The sequence below is a fragment of the Solea senegalensis genome, linkage group LG14, assembly GCF_019176455.1.
Source record: "Solea senegalensis isolate Sse05_10M linkage group LG14, IFAPA_SoseM_1, whole genome shotgun sequence".
In the NCBI taxonomy this organism is placed as follows: domain Eukaryota; kingdom Metazoa; phylum Chordata; class Actinopteri; order Pleuronectiformes; family Soleidae; genus Solea; species Solea senegalensis.
In genome coordinates this window covers 12,643,389-12,667,763 of record NC_058034.1, presented here as the reverse complement: position 1 = coordinate 12,667,763, position 24,375 = coordinate 12,643,389, and the positions used below count along the sequence as shown (strand labels likewise).

Below are 24,375 nucleotides of genomic sequence, written 5' to 3'. Positions count from 1 at the left end.
AATTTCATGGATTGAAATTTAGGGCTTAGAGATTGGGACAACTACTTCCCAATAGAAAGTACCTAGGAAGGAAGCATAAATGATGATTTTGTATATATTTAGCTTAATTACTAAATAGTTACAGTCTTGTGTTTAACTAGATCATAACATCATCTTAGTAAATATTGAAGGTCTGAATTCTTAATTGTTTTGTTAAATAGTTTTTTTATTGTGGGACAGCAATTTGCACGAATTCGGTAGAATGGCCCATATATATACATATACACATATATATATATATATATAAATAAAATCTGTTCTCTACAGCATTCTCCCATACACTAAGTCATTCCTGCACAAAAAACACACACCACATGTAAACACTCAAGAACTTGGCTTATGTTTGTCATTCGTGTCCCTTGTGTCAAAACTAATGGAATAAAGCGCAGCAGAACTTCAAAGGACGAAATGTGTAGAGTGAGTGAGATAGTGATCGTATACAGTGTGTGTTTATAGTGTGTCCATGCTGTGGTGCGTTTCATGCACGTCTGTATATGTTCCGACCCATTTAACAAGACGTGAATGTAATGTGAGATTCCCTTCTTTTTTTTCTTTCTTAATTTGAACTTTTATTCAAAACCTTACTTGGCATTCCACAAAAAAGAAGAAAAAAAATGGGCAACATGAATATTTTATGAGACATCTCTCAACTGCATTTAATAAGGGATTTGAGCGTATGACCCCAGAGGGACTTCTATTGCTGGTCTTTCTTTCTTTTTTCCCTTTACGTGTGTGTGTGCGCGTGCGTGCGCACAATCACATGCATATACCCGCATGCACATGCATGCTGTAGATCCAGCTATCCCACTGGAGTCTGTGGCTAATGCATACCAGACATTCTGACAGCAGGAAAGTCCATTGAAATGAGCTCTGTCTTTCGCCCCGGCATTGTGTATGTGTGTGTGTGTGTTTCCCAGTATTTGACCGCTCATAAGTCATGGAAAGGACTGTTTGTGCATCTGATCATGGTTAAAGTTCACCAAGTTCACTGTTAAGAAAAAAAATAAAAATTGGATGTAAAATCTGAGCTAATGGAGTTGAGTTTGGTTTACAAACCAGTAGCAGTGACCTGCGGTGTCACGAAGAGCTCACATCTCAACCTGCTCTAATATATGGATGCAAGATATCGTATATCAATCTAATGCTGCACTTCTGCTGCATTGAGAAGAAGAAGAAGGCCATTTTTCCACAGTCTGGAAATATTCCCGGCTGAATTTAGTAGAGCTGAGATGTTGAGTGATGCCAATTTTCCCCTGTTTAAAATTCCCAGGCAATGGAATTACAGCATCCCTGTCTTTCCCATTTTACTTGGGAGTGGGCGAACTTTATTTCACTGCGGAGATGAGGGAGGAGAAGGTGTGGACATGAGCACAGGCCTGGGCAGAACCACCAAATATCATGCAGTGTTATTATTGTGTGGGCTCCTACTTATGAGGATGTTTCAAATAGAAGCCAAATGAATAGGTGAATGCACAAGAACTAATCGCAGTCACTAAAAACATGCAAATGACTTTAAACAGAGGCCAACAAAGAAAGAAAGAAAAGAAGACCCTTCTGCTAAAGGCCAAACAGTCACACAGGATTTAACAATTCTTATATTAGAAGAAAAAGGGAACTTGAATAATTAAATGAACAGAAAAAAACTAACAAAACTTCTCTGTTTCTTAACAACAAACTCAGTGTGCAGACAAGAGAGCAGACGCAGACCACATGTGTGTATTTTCTCCAAGGTCTTTTAATTCAGTGGTCAGTAATTGGTCCAAAACTGGCCCGCCAGCATCAGTATGTGGCTCAGCAGATGATTTTACTAATCTGATCTTAAATTATTTGCATTATCTTCACAAAAAAATTAAAATTTCATATCGAGTTCAGAGCTTTTTAATCTATTTATTCTTTTTTATCCTATAAAACAATATATTAAATAACTGATAAAGGGCAACCAAAAAACTGAGCTTTGTCAAAAAGCTTTAATGCATTGAGGGGAAAAAAATGGTAACTTTAAAAAATGACTTCAAAGATGCCTACATCCTACACTCCCACTTGTGACCACCGGGGTCACTGTTCAGCAAGTTTGTCACCTGATCCCATTTCAGAATGTAATAAATGTGACAATAAAGTCATAAGAAACACAAGCACAATTGTGCAGATATACAGTTTAAGGGACAGGTATAATTCTGTGGACCTGAGCTGTTACTTGTGTGTGTGTGTGTGTATGTGTGTGTGTGTGTGTGTGTGGGAGTGTATTTAGATGATGGACAGCAAACTCTGACAGAACAAGTCTGCCTTTCATGGCAGGGTGCGGTAAAAATCAAGAGGTGAGAGAGGGGGTTTGGTCCGTTACTCCTTCATCTCTCTTTCTCTCTCTCTCTCTCTCTCTCTCTTAACCACACAAGGCTGGTATTTTTCCACCTTTTTTCTCGGGTGATATTTTTAGATGCTGTGGCCAAATATGAGTCCTGATGGGTGGTGGGGTCAGTGTGTGTATATGTGTGCAGCTCACCCCAGTGGTCACCTCTGAGTGGGTTGGGTAGATAAATAAATACAACAAAAACCAACATTTGCTGGAGCGGTCATACATCCGGCACGGCAACACTGAAACCCATTCCTGTCTCTCTCTCTCTCTCTCTCTCGAATGTATTTAGGATGTGGTTAAAGACTCTGATAATGACTCTTATTTTCATCAATTGTGTCCAAGGCAATTGCTGAGTTTTCCCCCCATCTGATGATGTTGCACTGCCCGAGGTCTGCATCACTGTGTGTTTCTGGCAAGACTTCACGGAGAAAATATGCCCTCATGTCACCACACATGACCCCAGTGTTTCCACTGACATTTCTTTTGAATGTTTTGACTATGTTTCATGCAGCGTGGAGAGCAAAGATGCAGCTCCTCTCTCCTTCTCGCCTTGATGCGTGTTTTACTCTCTTCACCTCTGTGTGAATTAGTAACGGAACGCCAAACCACCTCAGACCCAACAACCTTTGACCAAACTTGGCTGCAACTGCAAAACCTTCCGCTATAAGTTGCCAGATAATATGATTTAATATTCCTGTTCTTTGTCATCTTATCCTGCCCTGATTTGATTTCAAATAATCTTAATTGTTGCAATTGCATCAGGTTCTGATAACTTGTTGCTGCTGTCGCCTGTGTAGTTTAAGCACCTACGATGAACACAAGTTTGCAACTGTAATCATAGCCGGAATATACCATAAGATTCTGAAGAGATCTTATGGTATATCTCACACACACAGACACAAAGGTTTGTGCAGCTATTCTATCCATTTAAGGACTTAGATTGACTTCCATTCATTTGGACAGCCTCACCACGAGCTTGATTCCAACCCTTAACCATATTACCTTAACCTAAACCTAACTAGTTCTTCAGAATTTTAGGCTCTGCCTCATAAGAACCAGGTTTTGTTCTGACAGAGTCATTGTGTTAACAATTTTATTGCTACTACATTTTGGCACATTTAGCTAATTTTCCTGTGATTTGAGACAAAAAAAAGTTACATGACTGTAATCAATATGCATTAGTAGAAAAACAAAGTTAAATCTAAATCTAAATGTTAAACATTATGGTAAAGTCTAAATAAAAATGCTGAATCTAGAGCTAAAATTACACTTGTCTACACTTGTCTGCTTGCTTTGTTAATTGCTGCCTTCACTTCACTTCAGCCCTCATCATTTTCCCCCAACTGTTTACACCCGACCAGTCTATCCCCTGCACCAGATAAACCTTGACTATAAGCAAACCACACCCACTGAAAAAAACCCATATCACTCATCTTTTATTCTCTTCATGAAATTGTGTCTCAAATCACAGGAAAATTAGCTAAATGTGCCAAAACACAATGACTCTGTCCTAAAATTCTGAAGAACTAGTTAGGTTTAGGTTAAGGTAATATGGTTAAGGTTTGGAATCAAGCTTTATTAAGCTCGTGGTGAGGCTGTCCAAATGAATGGAAGTCAATCTAAGTCCTTAAATGGATAGAATAGCTGCACAAACCTTTGTGTCTGTGTGTGTGAGACATGTGAGCTGTGTATCAGATCTTGAGTCCTTGTCCTAAACCCTTCAGGGGTTTCCACTTCTTGACTTCTGAGCAAATATTTGCAGGAGATCAAGAAAGGAGGAAGACAGAATCACAGGGAGAGAAAAGGGAGGAAAGAAAAAAGCAGGAGAGAGACAGAGAAGGCCTTGAACCTCCAGCTCTGCTGTTGCTGGCATCTTCTCAAAGGTTTGTGTGTCGGACAAGGGGCCAGGTTAACTCCACTAAATCCACTACACAGAAATCACGATTTCCAAAGACTCTTTCATCCATCAGTGAGGCTATTTAGCGGTCATATCCTGTTAAGTGGCGTTATCAGTGTGAGACCAAAACAATCCGACCCTTTAGATACAACATGAAGGAAAAGTGTCCCCTTTATTTTTCTACCCATGGAAACACAGAGGAATCAGGACATTCCTTCTTGTGAGAGTCTTGTAAAAGTAATAAGAAACCACGCTGGCTGTGTCACGCTCAGTTTGCCTCTAACCTGCTTGATGGGATGAAGACTTTCTGAATTGCAGTGTTAATTTTAATCAACTTACACAGAAGAAAGGGAAAAAGAAAGAGAGAGAGAGAGAGAGAGAGACCACACAGAAGGCCAGGACAGAGAGGAGACAGAAGAGGAGGGTGAGGATGTGGAGGAGGTGGAGGGGGTGCAGGAAACAGTGGGCATACAGTTTCTGTTGACCACAGAATGGAGGTGTGATGGACACAAACCTTCCTGATTTACCACGCACACACACACACACACACAATCACACGGTAACCGCCTCTAGTGCATGTGTTCAGTACCAACACTATTTGGATTGGCAGAGACGCTGAATGGTCCCAGCTTATTATTTCAATACAGAAACCACAACTTGTGTGTGTTTCTTGACAGGAGTGTGTGTGTGTGTGTGTGTGTTTGGTGTGTTTGAGTACAGTGTTGAATTCACAGCGTCAGCCAGCTCTGCGGCTGGTCCAAAAAATGTGAGGACAGCTGCACTTTTCATTGTGTGATAATCCAGGTAAAAGATACATTAAGTAATAAACACTTATCGCACTGTTATGTGATAATTTATCAAGTAAAAAAAATATTTAAATCTACGCATACACTGTGCTATGAGAACTGTGAGCTTAAAGCTTCACTAGGCAACTTCTTTTCCCTTACTATAGGGCTTGGAAACCAGTTTGTTGGCTCACTTAATAGTGAGAATGGTTCCTCTTTTCATTTTTTATGATCTTAATATTTAATATTTAACATTTTTATATTCCTTGCTTACAAATAATTACTTTTTATTTTTACTGGCTTTGCTGCTGTGACGCTTTAATCTTCCCTGTTGTGGGACAAATGGTCTTAGGAATTTCTTATCTTGTCATATCGTGTCGTGTACATAACATAAGGCAACAATACATGCAGTGGAATTCAGTCGTAAAGAAATAAACCAGCAGAGTGACTTCTTTCAGAGTAAAGTGCTCGTAAAAGCTTAATGACAGTGTTTCTAACAATCCCTTTCCTTCTTTGGTAAATAGTATTTCATTCACATGTTTGTCTTGTGCCCCCCACTCACCTTTATTACAGTTTCTATATTTACCTGCATATCTGGTTCAGGTCGTCTGGCCTTTAACTGAAATGTGTTGTTGTTTTGTCTCGTTGTAGGTGTGTGTCGTTATGCTCTGGGCATGTCAGGTGGGCAGATCCAGGACGAGGACATTTCTGCCTCCAGCCAGTGGTCTGAGTCCACCGCTGCTAGATACGGCAGGTAGGTTCCTAAAACCAAGTCCTATCCCTCAAAATGCCATTTTAAGGGGTGACAGAACATGAGGACCAACCAAAATGTCCTCACTTCAATTATCATTCCAACAGTTTTTTGGTCCTCACAAAGATATGCATACAAGAACACAAAATTGATAGAGTTTGCCATGATGATGAATGAATGTGTGTCAAGGTGTCAGCATGCACGAGTATGTGTGTGTGTGTGTGTAAATATCAGGATAATGATGTAATACACTCTCTCCATTCGTCTTGGCTGTGTTTTCATTCTCGCTTTGCTCCCTCTCTCCCCTGACAGCCCCTCGTCCAAAATTAACACTTTAGGATGGATTTACGACGCAGGTTTTCACTGAAGTGTTTTCATAACAGGCTTTTAGGAGTGAAATCCACCACTGCACTCACTATTACTTTCCTCTCACCTTCCTCTGCCATCCTGTCCTACATTTTTCTTTCCTCCTGTACCCTTTTCCCTTTCCTGCTGCAACTCCACTGTGGACATCCACTCACTGTGCAACTCCTTCCTTTTCCAAATGCCTCTCTCCAGGTTGGACTTTGAGGAGGGCGACGGAGCGTGGTGTCCAGAAATAACATTTGAGACAGACAACCTGAAGGAGTTCCTTCAGATTGACCTGCGCTCGCTCCACTTCATCACCCTCGTGGGCACCCAGGGTCGACACGCAGGAGGCATGGGGAACGAGTTTGCACAGATGTACAAAATTAAGTACAGCCGTGATGGAAGTCGCTGGATCTCATGGAGAAACAGACAAGGCAAACAGGCAAGTGTATTAATCAGTGACCCCAAGTTCCTTCTGCCACGGGACCAACTTTAGGGTTGGACCTTAAAGTTCCTTGTAACGCCCCTGGCTGGGATATAGTCCAAGATTAAGATTAACCATTCCTACTCTGGGTCGCCAATAAATTTGCAGAAATGTTAAAAATTTAGGATTTGATTCATAGCACATGCATTTTACATTGTTGTGAATCATTTATCAAACATGTGTGTGGTTTAACTAAACTAAACTAAACTAAAAAAGTGGGTGAAACACTGGTTTTATTTAACTGTCTGATTTATTTTGATCTTTCTATAAACCTTTCACAAATTGTCATGACCAAATTCACAATGAAATGCAAATCTTCCGCCTTTTTCTGCAAAATCAAATTTTTATGCACATTTCTTTTAAACATATACATGTAAATCTTTTCTTAAAAAGCTGAAATTTCCTGCAGCCCAGGCCACGACTGTGTTATCATGCAGATGTAGTAATTGTCGGTCATTGCTGTGCTCCTTTGTTTTTCATGAAGGTGATTGAGGGAAATAGAAACGCCTATGACATTGTACTCAAGGATTTGGAGCCGCCCATCATCGCTCGCTATGTCCGCTTCATGCCCGTCACAGATAACTCCATGAACGTCTGCATGAGAGTTGAGCTCTACGGCTGTGAATGGCTGGGTAAGATGTTGATGAGGAAGAGAGAGAGGATATGTAAAGAAAGAACAACAGAGCTGAGGCGTCTGTCTTCAGTTTGTATATAGCATAGGTCATATAGATCCTTATCCATATATAGCATGTTCTGGTTATTGGGAGCAATATCTTTGACACCATCCTTTCAGTTCTGTTATTTTCCTTTTCTTCTTTCACTTTAACCTCAATCGTCAGGTTTAAATGTTGCCATTTTGTTTCCAAACATTACCTAATGCTTTTTGACCCTAAATGTCCAGTGTCGAAAGAATAAGAGACATCTAATGGCGAGATTGTGGATTACAGCTACACACACTCATCCCTTCCATCCTTATTCCTCCTTTGGGTTCTGCCTAAAAGTATGAAACACTCACTAACAAACAAACACTAAAGCCTCAAAAACAGCCTCAGTTACATTTACTGGCTTATTGTAAGGACAGGAAAACACAATGATGTTTAATTATAAAAATATATGGTCAGTGTTAGAACTACATCAGCGCAGGTGAGAAGTGAATGGAAAATGTGGACATTCTTCATTTTAGATTTGTATTCTAAATTTGTTGTTGAAGAACCTGGTGAAATTGAGGTCAAATCAATGCATAAAAAGAAGCCAAAAAAGGTAGAAACATTTAAAACATTGCACATAATAATGTAATGGAAAACAACACTTCTGTAACTTCCTCATACTGCTTGTTTCACCATATAACGCTTGCATAGCTTAGGTTAGACATTCACACAAACTGACCACAAAAATCTGATTTACTACGTGTTGAGAATCCTACTGTCGCTTCAAGGCCCAAGGCCACGTTTCTCCTTCCTTTGTATTCTGCACAGAGAAGCTGATGACGTGACAACTGGCTATAAATCCATATAACTTTCTCTGTGTCTCAGAGCCATGTTGACCCGCCTCTGAGATGTTGAGATCTTGACTCTTTCTTCGCAAAGAATCAAACAGCACTTCCACAAGCCATTTGATACTCAAGCTTTTATATCCTCATTAGACATCTTAAGACACATTTTTCCACTGCACTGTGATTCATACTGCTCATTTCCCTTAAGCTGCATTGCATAACTTTGAAATCTAAACAAACGTCTGTTACATTCAAATCATTATTCTGAGTATAGCGCTGTAGTTGGATCTCATGTTGCCCGGCAACATTGCCGTGCTGCACGTAGCCATGTATTTTACATTATGATGCAGATGATGGAGGCAAAGCAGAAGCACAGCAGCTACACAGTGAAGCCAAGCAGCTGTGTACAGTTGGACTATGGCTGAAAATGCCCCAAGTCCAATAATCTGATTGATAGAAGTTACACATTAGAGCTTTAATGAAAAACTTGTAAGATCACCTTTGAATAGACACGGTCACTGTGAGAAGTAAAGCAAGCAATAATCAGGGCTTTGAGCTGAGAAAGGCCCACACAGGAGAGATTATTACAACAATTTTGTGAGAATTACATTATATTTTAAGATTTATGATTATGTACACAATACTGCCGCAACACTATGGTTGGAAAGGCCCATAACCTCAGTTATTGCAAAACTAACCTAAAAATGGATGTGAAATATAACAAACACACATAAGATCATTAAAAAGAAAAGCAGAAATCCTTGTTTCATCTCATCATTGTGATTATATATTGTCTTTATAGACATTTCTGCACAGTCAAATAGATCATAGTGATTATTTTCCATGTACTGTTCAATCACATACTGTATTTTGTTTGGTAGGTAAAGAAATTGTTCATGGGTCCACATGAAACACATAAATTAAAAAATAAAAGAAAGAGACATATATTTAATAATCTAAATGCACTTGGTGCAGCAGATTTTTTGTGAGAATCTAAAACACCCTTCTGAAGTAATCCAGTATTCTGTGGTTTGAATTCAAAGTGATGAATCCATAAAAATAAACACAGAAATAACTTGTTTTCCAGATGGTCTTGTATCATACAACGCTCCAGTGGGAGAACAGATGTCCTTGCCCACTTACCCCGTTTATCTCAACGACACCGTCTACGACGGCGCCATCATCCACAGGTATGTGTCTCTCATTCCTCCCTCCTCACACCACTGCTCTGCTCCATCATCGCTCTCATCCCGCGTCAGTACTTTTCCCCTCCTCGCCTCCTTGTTGCCTGGTCACCATGGTGAAAGCAGAGAGCCACATGGTGGTGAGTGGGTCATGGTGGTTTACTGTTAAGCAATACCTCATGGGAATGACTGAGTCAACCAAAGTTTCAAAATGGGGACGAACAACTTGAGAGGCTTTTGTTGACATTAGTGTTTCGATGATGAATAATGTCCTCCATGACACGGGCCTTCTTTTCTCAGAGGGAAAAGAAAATGGCCCATAATGCAGCATCAAAGCCAAGAGCATGAGGAAGATGAACCGGTTTTATAATGCTGCCACCTAGTGTTGAATGCTTGGAACTTTTTTTTTGTTACACATGATTACAAGGATAATAACAATAACACAGAGTTAGTGAAATCTGACCTAGGTTATAATAGTTTTGGATTTTTCATTAGTTTTAGTTTTTATTTCATTTTCATGAGTTATGACTGTTAATTCGTTTTTAGAGTTGGTTTGTTGGTTTTGTTTGTTTTAGTTTAGTTTTTATTAGTTTTAGTTTTTTGTAATATGGAGCATTTGCCAGGTGCAAGATTCAAAAATAAGTATTGCGTCTTAAATGCAACCGTTCAAAATTGCCAGCATCGAAAAAATAAATACACTTTATATGAAAGAAGAGGATTATGTACGAAATTAATTTGCAAAGACAAAAACTAAGCACATTTTCACTACAATTTTAGTTTGTTTTATAAACACACAATTCAGTTTCAGTTAGTAACTCTAGCTTTTATTTTTATTTCAGTTAACAAAAATGTTTTTTCAATTTTAGTTTTTGTTAGTTTTCTTTAACTATAATAACCTTAAATCTTGTTTACGTTTTTTTTTCTTTCCAGTATGACAGAGGGTTTGGGTCAGCTGACTGATGGCGTATGTGGTCTGGACGATTTCACGCTCAGCCATGTTTACAACGTGTGGCCTGGCTACGACTACGTCGGCTGGAACAATGAAAGTTTCCCCAGTGGATATGTGGAGGTCATGTTTGAGTTTGACCGCACGAGAAACTTCACCACCATGAAGGTGCAGACTCCTCATGATACAGCTCTCCATAGTTTTACAGTACAGCCCACCGTCAGTGCTGAAACTCTCCCCGTATGTCCCGTCTGCAGGTCCACTGCAACAACATGTTTTCCCGCCATGTGAAGACCTTCCGTCAGGTGGTGTGTTACTTCCGTTCTGAGGCAGACTGGGAGGCCACGCCGCTCTCCTTCAGCTCTGTGGTGGACGAGAAGAATCCCAGCGCTCGCTTTGTCACTGTCAACTTAGCCAATCACATGGCCAGTGCCATCAAATGCCAGTTCTACTTTGCTGATGCCTGGCTGTTGTTCAGTGAGATCACCTTCCAGTCAGGTATGAACTAACCATGTGCAGAGACATGCCCCCTTGGTGGTTGTATAAGCTTATATTCTTATTATATATATTGTTTTTACATTTAATGATTGTGTTGCTTTGCGTTACATCCATAATAAAAACATATATAACAAATGCAGTCTTCCTGTTGGAGAGCTGTATTGAAGCGGCAACCTTATTTCTTGTATTGTTTTTCTTCTGTTGCAAACTAAAACTTTTGCCAAACCACTTCATTGATTAGCAAAATAATTGGTGATGAGTTCATTTAGTGAATTGTTCCCACCCTTCTTCTGATGTTGTGATTTCAATACTTTCCTTTCAGACACGGCCATGTACAACACAACTCTGGCTCCGCCCAAGACTGGACTGGACAACACACCACCTGGTTAGTGACCTCGATGCCAATTAACGTATAAAGTAATTAATTTTATCTTAATAATTATGCTGGCAGTGGCTTTCTTGCTAAACTAAACTTCTGATGACTGCTTAAACAGTTTTTCAACCTTTTTTGAGGCAAGGCTCATTTTTAGATTACACAAAATCCAACAGCACACCACAAACACACATTACACAGTACATATAACCACAGTTTAGTGTTTTTTCAAAATGTGTTCATACTCACTCCGTACACAAAGCCGAGATCCTGGCAGGAATTGAAGAAATGCACACACCGAGCAGCTCCTCCTCAGCAGCGCTCAGTCTCTCTCTGTGTTTTTGTTTTTAATGGCAGTCATGCTTGGAAAGCTCAGCTCACATTGACATGTTGTGGGAAATGGGAGCAATGTTGAAAAGGCTCTTGACAGCAGTCAACCAAAAACTGTCCAAAGATAGATCACCATTGCTGGCACGGCACTGAACAATTACATGCAGACAGTGACTAAATAATTATTTTTTGAACCTATTAAGGGAAATTGGATAAGTAGGATAATTGGATGGTAGTGTGCCATGGCACAGTAGTTGAAAATCACTGCACTATAGCATGACATTGGTATGCATCTCTTATTGTGTAGAATTGCTATGCATAGTAATAATCCCTATTATTCCACTACTGTATGTTGTGGCAGTGTGACAGTCAGCATAGTATCCCAACTGATTAATCATGTTACACATGAAAAACGTATCAGTGAGAAAAAAGCCCTGCCGACATTTCACACAGTTGTTTTAAGTCGCTGTTGCGAATGAAAGCTCTGGGTTGAATCAGGGTGGAACTTACAATAGCATTATTATTAGCTGGTTCTGTGCAGGTGTGTCAGTAAGTCAGGGCTCTGAGCCAGTACTGTTTGCACATTATGTCATTATGTTGGCACACCTTGATGTGACGTAATTACAGCGAAACAATCTGCCTGCAGTCTGTAATTACATTACATTACATGTCATTTAGCAGACGCTTTTATCCAAAGCGACTTACAAAAGTAAGTAAGTGTAATCTGTCCATTTCTCAAAGAAAAAATAATAGTCTTAAGTGCAGATATGCAGTAATGTATGATCCTACATGTTCTTCCTATTATTAAAAGCCATAACCCTTTGTCCCTCACCAGATGAGGATCCCACCCACAAAGTAGATGACAGCAACACCCGAATTTTGATTGGTTGCCTTGTCGCCATCATCTTCATCCTTGTGGCCATCATTGTCATCATCCTGTGGAGACAAGTGTGGCAGAAGATGCTGGAGAAGGTGAGTTCAAACCTATCAAGCCTTCAGATTTTGCACATTTTGATTTAGACTTAGATCTGTTACTTCACCCCCCACATCCTGTATTCTAGGCCACTCGTCGGATGCTGGATGATGAACTAACTGCTAGTTTGTCAATACAGAGCGAGACGTTCGCCTACAACCACAACCAGTCGAGTACGACCAGCGAACAGGAGTCTAGCTCCACGTATGAGCGAATCTTCCCCCTCGGTCCAGACTACCAGGAGCCCTCACGCCTCATATGTAAGCTCCCGGAGTTTGCACAGAGCTCAGAGGAGCCTGGTAGGTGGACACACATGTCTGCTCGCATTAATTTAATCTTCCTCCAGTGTTTTGAGGATTATACAACTTTCCTAAAGCGCAGTTTTCATCGTGTTGCCTTAAGACCTCATAATATTCTCCAATACTAAGTGTCAGAACCAATTAAATTGCTGATCACTGATTTCTTTTCATTTCGAGTGGTTTGTTCAACTTAGTGTTCCCGGTCAAAAATGACCATCATAAAATAAATGGGTGAGATAATATTATGTTCATCCAAAAGATGGAAAACATTCCCACACGTACATACACTGACCCACACATCCACAGCTGAAACTGTATTTTCAGACTCTCTCTTGTGCTTTGTGTCACCAACCCCTGATTTAAAACTAATAAGAGTAACAAGAATTGCACTAAAAAAAACAATCTTAGAGTGAACACACAGTACATGTTTTGCTCCTTTCATGCAGCTTTATTTGTCTCATGCAGTTACACTTGTTAACCAATAGATGGCACACACAACACTGCAAAATTTAAAGAGGATTTCTGCTTTTTGTGTCATTCTATGGACCTGCTGAGAGTCTGCAATAATTGGATTGATAATGTTCAGACACTTACTGACGATTTTGTGTTCCAGCTTCTACCAGCACAGCAGCATCTAAATCCACCACAACCAGTGTGGCCCAGGACGGCGTTCCTCATTACGCCGAGGCAGACATAGTAAACCTGCAAGGTGTGACGGGGAGCAACACGTACGCCATCCCTGCAGTGACCATGGACCTATTATCAGGGAAGGATGTTGCAGTGGAGGAGTTTCCAAGGAAACTGCTGACTTTCAAAGAGAAGCTCGGGGAGGGTCAGTTTGGAGAGGTGTGTGCTGTTTACCAGTCATCTACAAATTAACCTAGAGATGAAAAGAAACAGCCGAGTTATAAATGTGACTCTCCTCTCCTCTCCTCTCCTCTCCTCTCAGGTGCACCTGTGTGAAGCACAGGGGATGCAGGAGTTCATGAATAAAGAGTTTTTATTTGACACCTCTGAGGACTTGCCAGTTTTAGTGGCTGTGAAGATGCTTCGCTCGGATGCCAACAAAAATGCCAGGTATTGACTCAGATGCGTGGAAGAAAAACAGTTGTGTTTCATGCAAGATTTTACTCTCTGTCCTGAGCTTCTGTGATCAGATTAGCTCAGACAGACGCACTTGATTCATACACGACGGATGATCTGAGACAATCTCTCCATCGCTGAAACCCTCTGGTGATATTGGTATTGACATGCGTCACATTATTACTCTTTATTGTCCAACTGTCTTTTAGACTTTAGAGTAATTGAACTCTCTGAACTGCCCTCTGATTGGTCACAGTCTCCTGTCATTCTGTGAACTGTCCTGAGATCTGTCTGTTTAAAGCTTCCCATCACATTACAGAGGTAGTTGTGAGGCTGAGCGCAGACGAGATGCAGAAGTGTCATATTCGCTCAGAACACTTGATTTAAATGACCATCACAAGGACACATAGATACAAATAACCCTTCACTCGCACACACGGTCAATTTCGAGTGTCTAATTTACCTAATCCCAATATTGCATGTTTTTAGGTCTAATATGACATTTATTTATTGTCATATTTAATTTTAGTTTTAGGTCTAATATGACATTTATTTATTGTGTTTCATTGTTGTTGCCATAACCATGTTCACAAAAACATGGTTATGGCAACAACAACGTTCATTTATATTCGCAATAAGTTACTACTGGCTTTTAAATAGTCCATTTCAACCTACACATTTAATAGTATATTGTGAGGTTAAAGTTTTCCACATTTTGAGCCTGTTTGGCTGAACCTACAGAATATTTAACATTTTCATGACAAATATTCCAGTTTGACCACCAACCCTCCAACCCACGGATAATGATTTTCAACGTTTCTTTGTCTCTTTGGTTTTTCCAAACATAAATGTGAAGTGTATATAACTTGTTGTCTAACGCTTTTATGTTGGTAGGAATGACTTCCTGAAAGAGATAAAGATCATGTCGCGTCTAAAGGACCCGAACATCATTCGCCTCCTGGCGGTGTGCATCCACAGCGACCCGCTCTGTATGATCACAGAGTACATGGAGAACGGAGATCTCAATCAGTTTCTGTCCCGTCATGAACCTGAGGGACAACTCGCTCTGCTCAGCAACGCACCCACTGTCAGGTGAGTCGGTGGCTATATTTTATAAGTGTGTGTTTACATGTTGTTTTATTTCCTTACCAACCCATGATGCTTTATCTCTCCTGTCCTTTCTAGCTTTGATAATCTGTGCTACATGGCCACTCAGATAGCATCGGGGATGAAGTACCTCTCATCCCTAAACTTTGTGCATCGAGACTTGGCCACACGGAATTGCCTGGTGGGCAAAAAGTACACGATAAAGATAGCAGACTTTGGAATGAGCAGAAACCTGTACAGTGGGGACTACTACCGCATCCAGGGCAGAGCGGTGCTGCCGATACGCTGGATGTCATGGGAGAGCATCCTGCTGGTGAGGACCGCTACTTGTGTTTTAAAGAAAACGGCTTAATTTAAAGCAACACCTTATGTGAACAATTTCAAAAGGTCAAAGACAAAAGGCAGATGCAGCAGTCTGCCACTAATATTTTGCATACAGAATACAATGAAAAAATAATCTACCTTAAACTGTGGGAAACAGTTTAAAAATCTAAATTCTTCACAATTCGTAATGTTTCACCTTCCATGTGAATATACTGACCATGATCATAACCTCATTCATAACCTCAGAATCATCAGTCGACAAGCATAATAGGGGAGAACATGGAGTATCTTTATTGAGAATTTCTGATAGAGATTTGGTGACCTGTACCCAAAAGGACTGTGTACAACTTTGGTGCAATGTCTAATTACAGGAGTAATGTCAATTTTCTGTACATATGTTACGTGAAGGGTTTGATAATTAAATTTTTTCCCCAATGAATAGAATTAAATAAATTTCAGCAGTGATGGTAATTAATCAGCTTACTACTGTAATGGCACATCCAGCAATGATTACATAGTGTTGCTTTAATATTTTACCAACATGCTCATCGTCATATATGAACAGCTTATATACTGTATATATATATATATATATATATATATATATATATATATATATATGTACATATATACATATTATATATATATATATATATATATATATATATATATATATATATATATGTACATATATACATATATATATATATATATATATATATATATATATATATATATATATACTGTGCATGGAAATACTAATTCCTGTTTTCATTTGATTTGAAGGGTAAATTCACCACAGCTAGCGACGTGTGGGCTTTTGGAGTGACTCTGTGGGAGATTTTAAACTTCTGCAAAGAACAACCGTACTCTCAGCTCACTGATGAGCAGGTGATAGAGAACACAGGGGAGTTTTTCAGGGACCAGAAAAGACAGGTGGGTGTCGCCAACCCTGCATATTTCTCCAACGTGTGCAACACCGGCAAATTCATGGTTTTACTTCTTTGTTTGTCTGTCTCACAGATCTACTTGCCTCAGCCTGTGCTGTGTCCAGACTCACTCTACAAGATCATGCTGAGCTGCTGGAAGAGGAACACGAAAGAGCGGCTGTCCTTCCAGGAAATAAACCAAGCCCTCCTGGATATACAGCCTTAAGCTGGGACTGCGTTTAAGACAGTGATTCCCCAGTCTGCTCTGCTCATCTCTGGAAGAAATGGTGCTTGACTTAAGTGGCAGAAACACTCCATGTTTAAGCTATTTCATTTCAGTGCAGGAAAAAATAAAAGTGAACTCCACCTGAGAGCCACAAGCTACAGTTTGGGAAGCATGGACTTAATGCACCACAAACTGGACGTGCTTCTCAGAGTCAAGGAAGGATCCTCGGTTGAATTTCAAGGGTGTTACGTCATTGGATCCCGTCGAAGGATTGTACCAATGTGCAGGATCCTTCAAATTCTACGAAAGACTGAGCAAATTTACAAGGATGCACATTGTGTATCCTCAGCGCAGTGGAAAAGAACCCACAGCCACGTCTATTTCCAGGCTTTAGCTACTGGCAAACAACCGTTCACTGTCATCCTTTCCCCAGGGCGTCAGGGAAAGTATTTCTCATTTATATAATAAGCTTCTGCTTCCAAACGTGAAATGCATGCTCTGGCTGGTTTGTCCTTTCAGGCCACCATAGAAACGTAGTGGTGCATGGTGGTGCGGCCTCCTTTGCCTAAATGACATAGAAAAAGGCTCAGTGAGGCTACGAAAACCAATCAGTCTGTGTTTTAAGGTGATTGTACACTTTATATTAGTAGTTATCAGAAAATACAGTTCATACAAAATATAAGAAATAAACAGTTTGCACAACTCTAACTTTTTTTTCATTGACGCAGCGACATGCACTTGGTAGCCTGATTCAATAATGCATTCTCAAGAGTGTTGCCTGGTCCCTGTAGGACCTGACACGGAAGGATCCTCTCTTTCCAGGAAGGATCCTTGACTATGAGAAGCACACATGAGCTAACAGAGACCTTTGTGTGTTTGTCAGTTTAGCTCAATTATGTTGTCTAAAACGTCATAGACCCACAGGTGCTCTGTTTTATACTACACAACACAAACACTGTTGTGACACGTGCTGTGGAAGCGAACATTCAATGTAGCAAGTGACATCTGACACTTTGGAGGATATGTTTTGTTTTCATTAGTCAAACCTGCCATGTTAGTGTGTTTGATGACAAACATTGTTGCAGAGCATGCTCGTGTTTGCATGTGGAGGACTGCTTGAATGTCGGGGGGGAAGAGTGCAGCAAACTATGACTGTTACATTTGGTTCTATTTCAAGTTTTTCATCTCCCTGCAGTTTCCCGTTCATGTATATGACTGTGTATATTCAGTAGATAAGTATCAATATTTTGCTATTTCATATTTATATGTTCATCTGTGTGTGTTCTGTGTATGTGTCTGTGCCTCTTAGATGGCGTGTCGATTCACTCATTTTAGTTTTACGCACTAAACAAATCAGGAGTGCAGGCTGTATTTGTGCTGTGTTGGCTGACAGTTTGTTTACAGGCCATATCACTGAAAAGATGACACGTGTTGTGGATGTTGAACCAGCTCAGGAGACAGTAAAAAAAAGGTTTTTTTGAATCAGGATAGAAGAAGAAATGGGAATGTTGACTTCAGATATTTAGTTTGACTGCTAAAAGACAGATGTCACAGGTTTGTAATAAACAGGGCCAATTATTGGATTCAGACTAGGGCTGAACGATTTTGAATACATATTTCATTGAGATTATATCAGAGGTAATGGTCGGTTCATTCGAAAAACATATTTAAAATTATCATTGTGTGATATTTGTGCTCTCTCTAGTCTGTAGAATAAGATGTGTATAGATCGAGACAATAATTCATCTATAATAATGATATAAATGACACACATTTGGCTTTAAAATAAATAAATATTGCGCCTCTTGCAATTTGAAAACTGCTGTAGGCCGTATTGCGATTACAATAAAATTCCGATTAATTGTTCAGCCCTAATTCAGACCAAGAGGAATGTAGTAGCAGGTCCTTTGTTGTTGCCACAGGGAAACAACATTTCAGAGAGTAACAAAATGACAACACAAACGAACAGCTGACCTACCCGTCTGTCACTGACTGACCCGCCATGCTGCCCCCACCCTGCCTTTGCTCTCGCTGTTCATGAGTCTTTGATAACCAGAGGTAAGAAAGTGATGCCACTGTCATTCAACCACATTCATTCATCTATGGAATCAGTTATCAGCACTCAATTTGCTTTATTATCATTGTATGTGTGATACTCTCCTTGTCCTTTCTCTTTGTTTTTCCATTAGGGATAATGCGTTCTGTATTTTACTCTCACTTAATTGGTTGAACTTTCATTCTGCATACCACTGTTTCAGCGACAACAGCTGTATTTACAGGTTCTTATCAGAGGCTTACCACTCACACATTGACGACACTTGAGTCCTTGAGACAAATAAATCTTGTACAAATCTGCTACTCTTTGGTTTGAGGCTAAATTTGGCCATTTGTGAAGCAGGTGTTGCTTCTTCTCACTGAATCTGTTGAAAATGACATCATTTGTTTAGTTTTATTCCATATTTACTACTCAAATCATTGTTTTTTCCAGTGAGAATGTTTTTATATACATTGCAAACAAATGTACATTGATAGCCAAATCACAAATAAAATGTATACTTTACTCGTGTCTTATTCATTAGAAGCCAAGTATTTCACTGGCTTCTGTGTGTGTGTGTGGGGGGGGGTGCAAGGTGGTGTCAGGTTCTCATTGGCTGGATCCTGCTGTGGCGTCCAATCACAGGAGGGAGGTGGAGTGAAGAGTGAAGAATGGCCACAGCCCTAGCACAGAACCTGTTACACTGAAAGAAGTTTTGACTTTGAAATTATTGTTTTCTTTCTGTTTTTTGTTGTTGTTGTTGTTGTTTCCAGTTTGGACCTGAAAACATGAATAAGGTGGTTTTGGTGACAGGAGCGAATAGGTAACGATGGTTTTATTAATTATTGGTTCATTGTAGCTTCTAATTTAATTATTAATTAGAAAGTTTTTGGGAGATCCTGTAGCGATAGTAACAGTAACACATGTATTTTTGTGTATTATGTGTTTCTCTGAAGTGGCATTGGTCTGGCACTTTGTGAGCGTCTCCTCTGCCAGGACACAGAGGGCCTGCAGCTCTGTCTGGCTTGCAGGAACATGCATCGAGGTCAGGCTGCACGCTCTGCCCTCCTCACCTCTCACCCCGAGGCTCAGGTGGCCTTGCTGCAGATGGACACCAGCAGCATCTCCTCTGTCATCAGTGCTGCACGGGAGGTCAGACTCAGGTGGGAGGATGACCTCATTGAGATATGAGAGTCAAACACACTCTCACATGCCCAAATAATTAAAAAGGGTTCATTACTATTTCTGGATGTATGCTAGAATGCTAAAAAAATAAATAAATCTGTGCCTCTGCTTGTCATCCGCAGGTATAACCAGTTGGATTACCTTTACCTGAACGCAGGGATCATGCCAAACCCACGGTTTGATGTGAAAGCATTTTTTAAAGGCCTCTTCTCCAGGTATGTTGTTTATTTTTAAAGAAGAGCCTAATCTGACCCATCCAGCGTACTTAAAATTTTGTTTTGATTTTGCACATGTCAATAGTTTACAATATTTCTTGTGCTGCTTTCCTCAAAACTGTCATCCTTCTAAAGTTTAAGATTTAATTAAGAGAGTAAATGTTTTGTATTTATAAAGCACTTTTTTAGTCTTGATGACCACTCAAAGCGGCTTTAAGGCCCTGGTATACTTCCATGCACATGCCGCGCACACAAAAGTGCTCGTCACATTGCACGTCGCATATCATGGATCATTGGTATACTCGTGCGTCAAGGTCCTGTAGTGTCTCACTTCACCATAGGGTGGCGGTGCTCGCTGGACGCAGGGAATAGGACACATCTGGTTCGAGCAGCTCACAGCTGAAAGGTCCGTCGGGCAGGGGAGTCGCCAGGTGGAGGCTCGGACAGCTATCCTTGGTGACTACTTCTTCTGTTGTCAGAATGTTTTTTCTACTTGGTGAGCGGGACTCCACCCACTGGTGGGGTGGAAGTTCAGTTGGCATGTGCTGTCCATGTGCACCCAAAGTGCTCTTCACGCAGTTCCAAAATCTGGGCTGCACACGGTGCGCGTTGGGTCCGCGGGCCTTACACTACAGTTTTGCCATTCACTCACACATTCACACAGCACATCTAAGTGCAGCACTTTTTCCATCACACCTGTTTGCAGCCAGGAATCGAACCCTCAACCTTCCAGTTAAAAGACTTGCTCAATTTAAAATGTGATGCTTCTAATTGACCCTGTCTTTGTTCAGGTCTCACATGTACAAGAGATATTAATCTCTATGTGGTTAAATTATGAATAGACCTTGAGTTGGGTATTTTATTCCAGCAATGTCATCACCATGTTTGCCACTGGCGAGGGGATTCTGACACAGACAGATGGGGTCACCGCCGACGGCCTGCAAGAAGTTTTTGCCACCAACCTCTTTGGTCACTTCCTACTCGTGAGTCACTGCTACTTTGACAAGCAGATAATCTGGTATTTTCTTTTCTTGTGTCAGCTGTTTCCCTTTGTGGGTCGAACATGGACGATACTGGATCTGTCTGTCACTTAGCAATGTGGCTCATTAAAAATGAAAGGTGCACACTGTTCTTGCCATAAGGTCACTGCAGACACTTCTCTGCTTACCATGCATTTGCAGGCAGGTGATATTGGATATTTCAGTTACCGTCAGAGCGAAACCTTCCTAAAGCTCCTGTTTACACGTCTAAAATATTTTTATATGCTGCTGTAGTCACACATTGTTACACAGATATTTCAAGTACTGTTGAGCAAAGATGTCAGTTTTATTTAGGTAGTAACATGAAATAAATGTTATGGCATCTAGTGTAGAAACAGATGCAGAATCATTGCCGTCTCCACGTACAGGCTACATTATAATAGGTCAGTTAAAATGTACACTATGTTACAATATACATGAGTAAAGAAGCACAAGGATGGATGAACTTCTCTTTATTCAAATCAACAGGTCGCCACATCCTATGACCACAGGGCAAATTCAAACAATTTATAATGTGATGCTAAATCTTGACTTTAAAGGAAGCACAGGATGAGAGATATTCTTTTGTTATGATTTGATTGCATCAATACTTGGGTGCCAATTCTGATTTATGGCAATTACTTATTGCTATTATTCTATGATTCTATATCGAATCGATGATGCGATTTTCTTTTCCTGCTTGAACTTAAACCGGATTACACATTTCTTGAGTCAACAACCCACAAGTCTTTAGGGCTGAACAAACAAAAATACTTTTGTTAAAATATCATTTTAGATGAATTATTGTCTTGATCTATACACATGGTATTCTACAGACTGAAGAGATCTCACAGATCTGCACAAATATCACACAGTAATCATTTTATACATGTTTTTTTGAATGAAAATGAGAATAATGATGTAAAAATGACCATTCCCTCTGATATCGCGAATCATATCGCTATCGCAATTCCTGACAAAATAATTGCAATTGGATATTTACTCAAAATCGTACAGCCCTACACGAGACCCCCATTGATTTATTTACAAAATCAATGTCAGTCAGTCTGACATTTAAACTGAATGAGACAGTGGTACATAACATGTACAACAGAATAGCTGCTCCTGCTAATAATAACAACAAATACAACCAGGGGAGTAGTGTGGGCAAAAATGAACAGAGCCACAAACGTGAGCCTTGGTTTGCAGATAACTCTGATGAACAGGAACTTCTAAAGCTTTGAGAGGTAAATTGGCAACTGCTACATTTATATTATAAGTTTTTGTTAATCAAGCAATAACACAACTGGGTTAGAAAGATTTTTTTTTTATTTTTAAAATCATCATCAAAAATGATTCTAATTGTCCTTTTTTTCCGCAGATCAGGGAACTGGAGCCGGTTCTGTGTCACGCGGATCAGACCTCACACGTGATCTGGACCTCCTCTAGTAACGCTCACCGCTCAGCTTTTAACGTGGAAGACATTCAGCACCTGAGGGGCATCCAGCCCTACAGCTCCTCCAAATACGCCTCGGACCTGCTCAGCCTGGCTCTCAACACACGCTACAACCAACAGGTCATCTCTCACACCCGTCGCATGTGCTGTGTATCAGTATCACACAGACCGGCCTCTGAGGACACTGATGACTGTGATGCTTTTTAAACTTCCACTCTGCTGTTTAGGGTTTGTACTCGTCTGTGATTTGTCCGGGTTTTGTGATGACCAGCCTGACCTACAGCATCCTTCCCTCCTTCCCAGCATTCCTCTGGACCCTGCTAATGCCTCTCTTCTGGCTTGTGAGTGCAGCTGTCACACAGTGTCTGCTCTTCCACTTAGTCTTTGATTGCATACATGTTATCAGTCACCTTTATAACTGATTGTATCCCTGTGTAATGATCCCAGATAAGACTGTTCACCAATACATTCACCCTGACACCTTATAACGGAGCTGAAGCCCTGGTATGTTCTACCAACAAACAACAAAGACGAATGCCATACATGGTTTTAACAGAAAAATAATAATCAGACATGCTTATCTCTTTCTTGTAGTTCTGGCTGTTTGAACAAAATCCTGAATCACTGAACCCACACGTCAAGTACCACAGTTTAACGTCTGGGCTAGGCAACAACTACACACAACCACGCAAGGTACAGTATATGGCATGGACGACTCTTCCAAGTTGTCTTGTATAAGAGTTCACACTATGAGTTCTGAGTCTTCTGTTCCGCTTTTGCAGATGGATATTGATTTGGAAACGTCAGAGTCTTTGTATGAGAAACTACTGCAACTGGAAAGTGAAGTAAAGAAGAAACTGGAGGAAAAATTAAAATAATCCCAGACGTGTTCTTCTTTATTATCCTGCAGGGGCTCGACGGACACAACGCACAAGCTCTGTGATGGAGAATGTTATTCTTCTGTTTCTTGGAAGCAAAATTTACACTGTCAGGCTGTCAGACCTTAGACTCACTGCCCACTTTATTAGGTACACCTGTTCAATTGCTTGTTAAATTGCTTGCAAATGTTTAATCAGACATTTACGATGCCTAGGTGAAGTTCAAAATGAGCGTCAGAGCGGAAAGGCGAGGTGATTTAAGTAACTTTGGACGCAACATTTTGGACTATGCCACAAACTTGTGATCTACTGGGATTTTCGTGTGGAACCAAAAGAGAAAATGTCCAGTGAGCAGCAGTTACAGAGGCCCCAGTAACTCAAAGAACCACTTCTTACACGTGAAGAGCATCTCTGAATGCACTGCACATTCAACTATGAAGCAGCAGAAGAACACAACAGGTGCTACTTCTGCCACTTTATTAGAAGCGTATAATAAATGATGAGTTGTAATAATTTACAGTGACTTCATCAACATGTACCTGGTTTTCTGTTTACATCAGGCACAAAATAAACAGTTTGTTGTGATGATGAAGGAGAGTTCAATATTCACAGGACTATATCACGCCTTTTTCAGTCAGTGCTGCGCAGGAGGAACTAAATCCACTCTGACTGTAAAGTCCATGATCCTCTCGACAGAGAGCGCTGCACTGTGACAGCAGACTGTTAGTGTCATCGCAGAAGTTGACGTAAGTCGTCTGTGTGAACGGCGCGATCTCCTCTGTTGTGTACGGCGGTGCCACATGCGCACAAACGCACCTGGGATTGCGCTCAGCGGGGTTTGAGGCGCAGCTGTCGTCCCCGTGTGCCGCTGCTTGTCTCCCGGTTGCGCTCTCCTCCTCTGCTCCGCTGAGTTTCGGGTTGCAAAAAGCCCAAACCATGCCGCAAAAATAGATGAAAAACGTGCCCATGACTAAAACCATGAGCGCGTAGGACTCCATCATGGCTTTGTTGACTGGTGATGTCATGTTAAGATGCGCGGAGATGGAGATCAGTAACACAGACAGAAAGAGAGGAGGACGTTGTGTTCAGTGCAGCTGCATCATCTGTGTGGGTTGGACCAAATCAGAACCGATTCGACCAATAATAACCAAGAATCAAAAATACAT

General features: G+C 40.6%; 2 protein-coding genes across 3 annotated transcripts in view; both read left to right on the top strand.

The window, feature by feature from the left end:
- The window catches only part of ddr2a (discoidin domain receptor tyrosine kinase 2a), a 42,494-nt gene extending 23,715 nt beyond the window's left edge, over positions 1-18,779 (top strand). The window contains exons 3-17 of one of the 2 annotated variants that reach the window (XM_044044847.1): positions 5,726-5,828; positions 6,384-6,615; positions 7,142-7,289; positions 9,237-9,339; positions 10,264-10,447; positions 10,537-10,777; positions 11,100-11,162; positions 12,316-12,452; positions 12,593-12,752; positions 13,366-13,598; positions 13,702-13,829; positions 14,730-14,927; positions 15,021-15,255; positions 16,053-16,202; positions 16,290-18,779. In XM_044044847.1, the coding sequence (XP_043900782.1) occupies positions 5,726-5,828; positions 6,384-6,615; positions 7,142-7,289; positions 9,237-9,339; positions 10,264-10,447; positions 10,537-10,777; positions 11,100-11,162; positions 12,316-12,452; positions 12,593-12,752; positions 13,366-13,598; positions 13,702-13,829; positions 14,730-14,927; positions 15,021-15,255; positions 16,053-16,202; positions 16,290-16,421 (2,447 nt within the window). In that variant the 3' untranslated portion in view covers positions 16,422-18,779. Of the gene's footprint in view, positions 1-5,725; positions 5,829-6,383; positions 6,616-7,141; positions 7,290-9,236; positions 9,340-10,263; positions 10,448-10,536; positions 10,778-11,099; positions 11,163-12,315; positions 12,453-12,541; positions 12,753-13,365; positions 13,599-13,701; positions 13,830-14,729; positions 14,928-15,020; positions 15,256-16,052; positions 16,203-16,289 lie in introns of both variants that reach the window. The other variant, XM_044044846.1, reaches the window with a different exon arrangement.
- A 370-nt stretch (positions 18,780-19,149) lies between these two features.
- On the top strand, positions 19,150-23,801 carry hsd17b7 (hydroxysteroid (17-beta) dehydrogenase 7). Its single transcript, XM_044043499.1, has 9 exons — positions 19,150-19,279; positions 19,413-19,619; positions 19,764-19,856; positions 20,725-20,839; positions 22,257-22,451; positions 22,559-22,672; positions 22,779-22,835; positions 22,926-23,024; positions 23,114-23,801. The coding sequence occupies exons 1-9, from the start codon at positions 19,245-19,247 to the stop codon at positions 23,207-23,209; spliced, it is 1,011 nt and encodes a 336-aa protein (XP_043899434.1). The 5' UTR covers positions 19,150-19,244; the 3' UTR covers positions 23,210-23,801.
- The last annotated feature ends 574 nt before the right edge of the window (positions 23,802-24,375 follow it).